General features: G+C 34.6%; 1 protein-coding gene across 1 annotated transcript; it reads right to left on the bottom strand.

The window, feature by feature from the left end:
- Nucleotides 1–1,026: 1,026 nt before the first annotated feature.
- On the bottom strand, nt 1,027–4,077 carry LOC122761828 (glucagon-1-like). Its single transcript, XM_044017070.1, has 6 exons — nt 4,021–4,077; nt 3,825–3,931; nt 2,886–3,041; nt 2,065–2,181; nt 1,486–1,629; nt 1,027–1,401 (listed from the first exon to the last, which is right to left on the bottom strand). Exons 2-6 carry the CDS (start codon nt 3,920–3,922, stop codon nt 1,377–1,379), a joined length of 540 nt encoding a protein of 179 aa, XP_043873005.1. The 5' UTR covers nt 3,923–3,931; nt 4,021–4,077; the 3' UTR covers nt 1,027–1,376.
- Between the last annotated feature and the right edge of the window lie 5,703 nt (nt 4,078–9,780).

Genomic DNA, 9,780 nt, shown 5'->3' with positions numbered 1-9,780 from the left:
GTGAATGAAAGATTGAGAGAGAGAGAGAGAGAGTGTGTGTGTGTGTTTGTGTGAGAGAGAAAGCATAAATAAAGATAATAAACACACATTTTATTGATGTTTGGCTTTTTCTTGTACACGTGGAGGTTGTGGGTGTGTATTTCAGGGCAATACTACTACTACTTATAATAATAATACTATGTAATGATGGACCATACTATACCTTTTCTGTTACTTCTTGTTACTGCAGACATTCATGATGAGCCTTTTCCACAGCAGCCATTTTGTCACGTTTTGGCGGGAAAAGCACAGGTGTTGCTCATCACCTTAACGATGGGGTTGTTTGGTCACTAGTTAAATAAAACATCTAAACACATCCAACCCACAAAGTACAGATGAAGCTGTTCATTTTCTGACATGTGATATTTTGTTTCTGTTTGTGTTCGTTGGTCATTTACTACAGTGACCAGATATTTTAAGAAATGATTTAGGGCAGAAACAATAACTCGATTCATCGATTATGATTTAATTACTAAATAAATCACCAACCATTTTGATAAGTGATTAATCGGTTTGAGTGCGAAACATCATAAAACAAGTTTTATGATGTTTCAGCTTCTTAAATAGGAATATTTTCTGGTTTCTTTGCTCCATACGACAAAGAAATCATTAAAACTGAATCATTTTTGGTTTTTGGACAAAACATTCCTTTGAGGATATCCTTTCTACGTTTGAGAAACACTGATCAACATTTTCTGACACTTTTTGGACCAAATGATTACTTGATTATGAAAATAATCCTTTAGTTGCAGCCCTAAAATTATCATATTTGATAGTTTTGCACTTATGATACTGCAGTGACGATATGCAATATTTGGAAAATTTTACATTCGTATCATTACTCCATACATGTATAGCATTTAGATATTAAGGTATAAGACAATGGCATATAATGATGTTCTATAATCACACATGACTTCAGTTATATAAAGAGCAGTGAACATTTCCACCTTTATGTTTGCAAACGAGTGTGATGCTGCAAACACACAATGAAAAAAAATCTTTATTTTGCAGAGCGGATCAACGACATACAATGAAAATCAGCGACACTACATGTGCTTTCTATTTGTCTACCTGAGATTTTGCCTTTTGTGTTCATGTTTTTCAACTTAAAAATATAGACAATAAATTAAATTTGTAGAAAATTCTCCTCTCTGGTGCACCATAAACATATATTTTTTTGTATCTTTGCATCACATGCAGTAATGAAGTAAAAAAGAAAACTTACAAATTGAAACATAGTTTTGACATTATAACGTGCAAAGCTGTATGGCTTCATGTTCCTCCTGTAAATGGCTTTGCCTGCAGCACAGAGAGTTTTCTCGCCATGGGCGTCTTCACTGGTCCATTTGTCGTTTCCTACTGCAAAAGAAAAAGACATTTCAATCACACGCAGCATGATGAGTTAAACAAGTGGCGCAGTTTAGTCACATGACTCACTTTTACCTTTCCCCTGAGGGTTTGGAGGTCATGACCCAGAGTAAATATTCCTTTGCGGCCATGGAGTCAAGCACCTTGTTTACATCACTGGTGAAGCTTCCATCTACATGCCTTCTGCTGAGTGCTTCACCCCACCTGTCCTTTTCAGATCTGAGTATGTACACAGGCACATAGTATAAACACTGACCACTCCAGGAACCCCACAGTGTGAAAACTACATTTTCTTTGTGATTTTTTATTTTTTTTGTGTGTTGCTGTGATCGTTTCTCGTGTGTTCTCTGTCAGAAATAATCATCAATCACACAGTGCCACATATCAATCAACGCGGTGCAACGAGTTCAGGTGATTTATTTGAGCACAGCCACAAGGATCATCAGGAAACAAAGCAAAGGAATGGAGAAAAAAAAAAAAAGAGTGTGAAGGAGCACATGAAGCAGTTGATTAGCTCTTTCCCTCTGACTCAGCATCTCTCTGTCTTTCTCGTCATGGCGGAATCAGACACAGGCAGGCCATTAGGGGGTTTTGGTACTGTAGGAGGAGGAAGAAGAGGAGGAGGAGGAGGAGGAGGAAGGAGGGACAGCCTACTGTCTTCTGACTTGTCCAGATTTGAGCTTGGCAACAAAGTCTTTAATAGCCTGGTCCGTGAGGTAGGAGCTCACGTCACTGGTGAAGGTTCCGTCCGCGTGGCGCTTTTCTGCAACGCTGGGAACAAACATTGACAGAAACACTTTTATTTAACATATAAGTTATAAACCTTGAGGTTAAACATCAGCTGGAAGTCGTCTCTCTTTAGCTGTAAAGACTTCAACTCAAATTTTGTCTATGTTTATCTAACAGCTGTTGAAAATGTAACGTATCATGTGACTTTAAAACACCACAAATGTTTTTAAAATTCTGAAACAAAAATCCCCCTTTTATTAAAATCATTGTGCAGATATATATTTTTTTCCATTTTCCATGCATTTTCTCCATTTTCCTGTATCATTTAATGTTTCTTTTGTTAACTATTTGTGCATCAAATTAACAGAAACATCTTCCAAAAACAGGTTATTACAGGGAAAAATTATTTATAATCTCATGGTTAGTATAGTGTTTTTAAAGTGTTTATTAGAATTAGCACCACCCATAATAGTAAACTGTTGGTTATGCACTTATGCACCTTCTTTTTTTATATACTTTATTTTGTTTTATTTTATGTATGTGTCAAAGTCTTCTGCATTTTCTGGCAGAGAAAAATCTAACAATGCCTCTGAATTTCACATTTATTTTAACATTCAGTGGATTGTAACATATTGGGCTTCCATTGAACTATTTACATTCTACATAGACATATTATCTGACATATATATTATTCAAGTTATCTGGTCTTATTCTCATGAAAATATGATGAGTAATTCCACACTGACCCACTCCTCTTGTTGTTCATCAGCCACCGAACAAAGTCCTGTGCCTTCCTGTCCTCCAGGTATTTGCTGTAGTCATTTGAGAACGTCCCCTCCGAGTGTCTCTTCATGTCCGACAGCTCCCTCGGCTCTTCCGCTAATGTGTCGTCTGCCTCAAAACTGCAGCGCAGAAGGGAGAAGAATATGAGAACAGTCTCATATAAATGTAATAATTCACTTTAGTATAATTTAACTGATGTAACTGTTAAAGTGTGACCATTTGTTTTTCATTTTGTGACAGAAAAGTTAAAAAAACACAAAGATATTACAATGACACATGCACTTGTGAGAGTAAACTGTGCGGTCTCTTTTTTATGAATTCACTTTGAACTATTTTACATTTTTTCTTATTTTTCACCATTTCATGTGCAAAATAAAAATGAACGTAAATTAACAACTTAATAATTCAACTTGTATAACCCAAATAAATAAACAAAAAAATCCCAAATGCTATATATTTGCACCACAGATTGAAAGCGTTTTTGTTTTTCACAATGCTTTTTCATGCAAAATTGTCTGGAAGACAATGTGAGTTAAAGCAGTCTATTTCTATCTATGTTTTTATTCTTTAACTTAAAAACTTTTAATACTTTTTAAAGATGACAAATCCTGGCAGGAAACAAATTGTGTGTCATAATAATATAATGTTTCTGAAACAGCTCATAAGTAAACCTGAGACGTATGTTTAATATAAATCAATACGCTTAATTCTTTTGCATGTTAATTCAAAAGTATTCATATAAATCTTTAGTAAAGGATATAAAAAAAATCTGCTAACTGATGGAAATAACTGAATTAAAAGATATAAAGTCCATAATCCTTTTTTCCTTTGGCACTATTATTATTATTGATTTTGATTATGCATATCTGAAAAGCAGCAGAACCCGAGGTTTGTCTCTGTACCTTGTGTTGTCTTCAGCCTCGTGCAGAGGGACCTGCCAGCTGCTCTGAACAAAGCCGAGGACCAGGAGGAAGCCAGCCAGGGAGTAGATGCTTTTCATGGTTATGACCTATGCCACAGAACAGCACAGAGCATGCATTTAAGGTTTTCTAAAAAGCAAAATGTGTGGCTTCACCTTTGCAACAAAATAAAGCTCACCGTTTCTTCTTTCCTTCCAAAGAGCAGTGCAGGTATAGTTCCTCTGCTTGTTTTTGGTGTCAGTGTCTAACACCCCCTTTAAGTAGGTGATCTTATATACCGTAAGAGGTGAAGGAGGAGGATGAGTCTGCTCAGGTGGAGCAATTTTACAACTCTACCACATCCACCTGTTATTCTCAACCCATTAGACACGGGCATTGGCTCATTGGCCGAGTGAACAGCCAGAGCATTTGTTCAGAGAGGTGCCGTTCATGCGTGATGCCAGCTGGTACTTAAGTGTCAAGATCAAACAACTGCATCTCATCCTGTCAAGCAGAAAGTAGGGGAGATGCTCTCATGCGCTACTGTGAGTGTCATCACGATGGGAAGTGCTACGTGTGCCATCACATCTGGGACATGAGTCAGTGTTTGTGGATTCTTTCCGATCAAGTTCAAGACACGGGACATATTGACTGCTTTTTGCACCATTGACAGTTATCTATGTTTTACCAGGGTCATTGTCCAACAGAGACTGATGCTCTTTAAAATTCATATTCTGCTGCTATATATATATATAAGTATATATATATATATATATATATATATATATATATATATATATATATATATATATATATATATATATATATATATATATATATATATATATATATATATATACATACATACATATATATATATATATATATGTATATATGTATGAAGTATATACTGTATGTGTGGGTATGTTTATGTGTTTGTTTGTTTTTATTTTGTCTTTATGGTTGCAAGCTACATAAGTATTAGGTTAGTATGTCCTCCAAAATTTGACAAAAAAGACATAGGTTAGTATGTCTTCCAAAATTTGACAAAAAACTCATACTTTAGTATGTCGTCCAAAATTTGAAAAAAAACTCATAGGTTAGTTTGTCGTCCAAAATTTGACAAAAAAGACATACTTTAGTATGTCGTCCAAAATTTGAAAAAAAAGTCATACTTTAGTATGTCAAAATTTGAAAAAAAGTCATACTTTAGTATGTCGTCCAAAATATGACAAAAAAGACATAGGTTAGTAAGTCATTCAAAATATGACAAAAAAGACATAGGTTAGTAAGTCATTCAAAATATGACAAAAAATTCATAGGTTAGTATGCCGTCCAAAATTTGAAAAAAAAACTCACAGGTTAGTATGTCTTCCAAAATTTGACAAAAAAGGCATACTTTAGTATGTCGTCCAAAATATGACAAAAAAGACATAGGTAAGTATGTCTTCCAAAATTTGACAAAAAAGTCATACTTTAGTATGTTGTCCAAAATTTGAAAAAAAAAACTCAACTGAAAAATAACTGAAAAATAAAAATAAAATAAATGAATAAAATAAAATATAACATCCCTCATCCAGATTTTATCAACCAACAACATAACATTTAGCTTAACTGGATGGCCTAATTCTCAAATTTTAAAATAGGACTCCACACACTATAGTCAATATTTACAAAACCTCTTCTCAAACTAATTTATAAAACACAACAGATATACAGCAGAACAATTTTTTTTTTTTTTTTGGCAACTTAACAGCTCAAAAAACTAATTTCTCTCTGCTGTGTTATAAAAAAAAAAAAACAGTGGGGTGGGGCTTTAAGTAGTGGTCCGTCAGACACAGGTCACTTGTCTTCAGTTTGTCACATGCAGTGAACATAGTGCTGCTCCTTCAAAGTCTAACCCACTCCGTGGCCGCGCTGAAACCTGACACAAACTGTCAGGTTACGTCTTGGCTCATTTGCATACTGCAACAGTGATTGGATGTTTACTGAGGGGTGTGTACGTGTCCCTTTTTTGGCGGATTTTTCCGCTACTGCAGATTATTTTGTTAACTTGGAATGTATATTAATTTTGTGAGTATATTAAAATGTGCTTTCTCAAATTCCAAAATTTCGATTTGAGGGGGCAAGACATTTATTTAAGGGGGCCCTTCCCCCTCTTGCCCCTGCGTAGAGCCGGCCTCGGTATGTCCTCCAAAATTTGACAAAAAAGTCATAGGTTAGTATGTCCTCCAAAATTTGAAAAAAAAGTCATAGGTTAGTATGTCGTCCAAAATATGACAAAAAAGTCATAGGTTAGTATGTCATGCAAAATTTGACAAAAAAGTCATAGGTTAGTATGTCGTCCAAAATTTGACAAAAAGTTATACTTTAGTATGTCGTCCAAAATTTCACAAACAGTCATGGTTAAAGTGTCCAAAATTTCACAAAAGCCATACTTTAGTGTGTTGTCCAAAATTTGAAAAAAAAAGTCATGCTTTAGTATGTCGTCCAAACTTTGACAAAAAAGTCATACTTTAGTATGTCGTCCAAAATTTGACAAAAAAGACATAGGTTAGTATGTCTTCCAAAATTTGACAATTTTTTTTTTTTTAAAATAGGACTCCTCACACTATAGTCAATATTTACAAAACCTCTTCTCAAACTAATTTATAAAACTTTCACAAAACAGTCATAGGTTAGTATGTCGTCCAAAATTTCACAAAAAGCCATACTTTAGTATGTTGTCCAAAATTTGAAAAAAAAAGTCATGCTTTAGTATGTCGTCCAAACTTTGACAAAAAAGACATAGGTTAGTATGTCTTCCAAAATTTGACAAAAAAGACATAGGTTAGTATGTCGTAGACATAGGTAAGTATGAAGTTCATGTTTTAGTGTCGTCCAAATTGTGTTATAGCTAGTATGGTGTTCCAAAATTTGACAAAAAAGACATAAGTTAGCATGTCGTCCAAAATTTGACAAAAAAGACATAAGTTAGCATGTCGTGTCCAAAATCTGACAAAAATAATAGTTAGTATGTCGTCCAAAATTTCGAAAAAAGCCACACTTTAGTATGTCATGCAAAATTTGACAAAAAAGTCATACTTTAGTATGTCGTCCAAAATTTGACAGAAAAGACATAGGTTAGTATGTCGTCCAAAATTTGACAAAAAAGACATAGGTTAGTATCAGTCAGTCAGTCATCATCTAACCGCTTTATCCTCCACCAGAGGGTCGCGGGGGGTGCCGTGCCAATCTCAGCTACATCGGCGGGGTACACCCTGGACAGTTCGCCAGTCCATCGCAGGGCCACACACAGATAGAGACAAACAACCATTCACGCTCACACTCACTCCTACGGTCAATTTAGAGTGTCCAATTTACCTATTCCCCACATTGCATGTTTTTGGACTGTGGGAGGAAGCCGGAGAACCCGGAGAGAACCCACGCACACACGGGGAGAACATGCAAACTCCATGCAGAAAGGCCCTTGTTCCAACCGGGGCTCAAACCCGGGTCTTCTCGCTGCAAAGCGAGAGTGCTAACCACTACACTGCCGTGTGGCCCCATACTTTAGTATGTCGTCCAAAATTTGACAAAAAAGACATAGTTTAGTATGTCGTCCAAAATTTAAAAAAAAAGTCATACTTTAGTATGTCGTCCAAAATTTGACAAAACAGTCATAGGTTAGTATGTTGTCCAAAATTTCACAAAAAGCCATACTTTAGTATGTTGTCCAAAATCTGAAAAAAAGTCATACTTTAGTATGTCGTCCAAAATTTGACAGAAAAGACATAGGTAAGTATGTCGTCCAAAAAGACATAGGTTGACATAGGTTAGTATGTCAGTCTCAGTAATTTCACAAAAGCCATATACTTTTAGTATGTTGTCCAAAATTTGAAAAAAAAGACATAGGTTAGTATGTCGCCCAAAATTTGACAAAAAGACATAGGTTAGTATGTGTTCCAAAATTTGACAAAAAAGACATATGTGAGTATGTCGTCCAAAATTTGACAAAAAGACATAGGTTAGTATGTGTTCCAAAAATTTGACAAAAAGACATGTTAGTATGTCGCCCAAAATTTGACAAAAAGAGACATAGGTAGTATGTCTTCCAAAAGTTAGACAAAAAGTCATAGGTTAGTATGTCGGACAAAAGTCATAGGTTAGTATGTCGTCCAAAATTTGACAAAAAAGTCATACTATAGTATGTCGTCCAAATTTTGACAAAAAAGTCATACTATAGCATGTCGTCTAAAATGTTGACAAAAATGTCATACTATAGTATGTCGTCCAAAATTTGACAAAAAAGTCATAGGTTACTATGTCGTCCAAAATTTGACAAAAACGTCATACTATAGTATGTCATCCAAAATTTGACAAAAAAGTCATAGGTTAGTATGTCATCCAAAATTTGAGAAAAACGTCATACTATAGTATGTCGTCCAAAATTTGACAAAAAAGTCATAGGTTAGTATGTTGTCCAAATTTGGACAAAAAAGTCATACTATAGTATGTCAAACAAAATTTGACAAAAAAGTCATAGGTTAGTATGTCTTCCAAAATTTGACAAAAAAGTCATACTATAGTATGTCGTCCAAATTTTGACAAAAAAGTCATACTATAGCATGTCGTCTAAAATGTTGACAAAAATGTCATACTATAGTATGTCATCCAAAATTTGACAAAAAAGTCATAGGTTAGTATGTTGTCCAAATTTGGACAAAAAAGTCATACTATAGTATGTCGTCCAAAATTTGACAAAAAAGTCATAGGTTAGTATGTCGCCCAAAATGTGACAAAAAAGTCATACTTTAGTATGTCGCCCAAAATTCTGATAAAGCTATAGGTTAGTATTACTAAAATTTGACAAAAAGTCATAGGGTCGCATGTCATTCAAAATTTGACAGAAAAAGACATAGGTTAGTATGTCAGTCTAAAATTAAAAAATCATATACTTAGTATGTCGTCTAAAAATTTGGACATTGGCAGAAAAGAGTCATAGGTTAGTATGTCGTCCAAAATTTGACAAAAAAGTCATACTATAGTATGTCGCCCAAATTTTGACATAGAAAAGATATAAGTTAGTATATGTCATTCAAAATTTGATTAAAAAATAGGTTAGTAGTGTCTTCCAGAATTTGATGTAAAAAGACATAGGTTAGTATGTCAGTCAAAAAAATTTCACAAAAAGCCATACTTTAGCATAAGGTGTCCAAATTTGAAAAAAAAAGATATTATAGGTTAGTATGTTTCAAAAATTTGCTAAAAAGACAGGTTAGTATGTGCCCAAAATTTGGCCAAAAAAAGCAAGTCATACTTAGTATGTCGCCCAAATTGGACAAAAGAGACATAGGTTAGCACTAAAGTCTTCCAAAATTTGACAAAAAAGTCATAGGTTAGTATGTCAGTCCAAAAATTTGACAAAAAAGTCATATAGGTTAGTATGTCGCCCAAAATTTGACAAAAAAGTCATAGGTTAGTATGTCGTCCAAAATTTGACAGAAAAGACATAGGTTAGTATGTCGTCCAAAATTAAAAAAAAAATCATACTTTAGTATGTCGTCCAAAATTTGACAAAAAAGACATAGGTTAGCATGTCGTCCAAAATTTCACAAAAAGCCATACTTAGTATAGTATGTTGTGCAAAATTTGAAAAAACTATTTGCATTACTGCCTTACTTTCTGTCTATCTATCCATCCATCCATCCATCCATACATCCATCCAACAGCTCTAAGAAAACAGTCTGTGAACTTTAAAATGTCTTGTTCCACATAAGAATTGATACTGATTACTGACAGAAATTGATTTTCAATCAAATTCTCTCTTCATGATTCTTTGCTGATTTGCGCGTGGCATTTGACACCATCTTTCCAAATCCCAGCCATTTCCAGTTACCACAGTGTTCCTCAGGGCTCTGTTCTTGGTTCCCTCCTCTTCCTTGTGTGCAAATACACACTCATGCATGACTGCAGTTTC

The sequence above is a fragment of the Solea senegalensis genome, linkage group LG2, assembly GCF_019176455.1.
Source record: "Solea senegalensis isolate Sse05_10M linkage group LG2, IFAPA_SoseM_1, whole genome shotgun sequence".
Taxonomy (NCBI): domain Eukaryota; kingdom Metazoa; phylum Chordata; class Actinopteri; order Pleuronectiformes; family Soleidae; genus Solea; species Solea senegalensis.
This window is presented reverse-complemented; position numbering and strand designations above follow the sequence as displayed.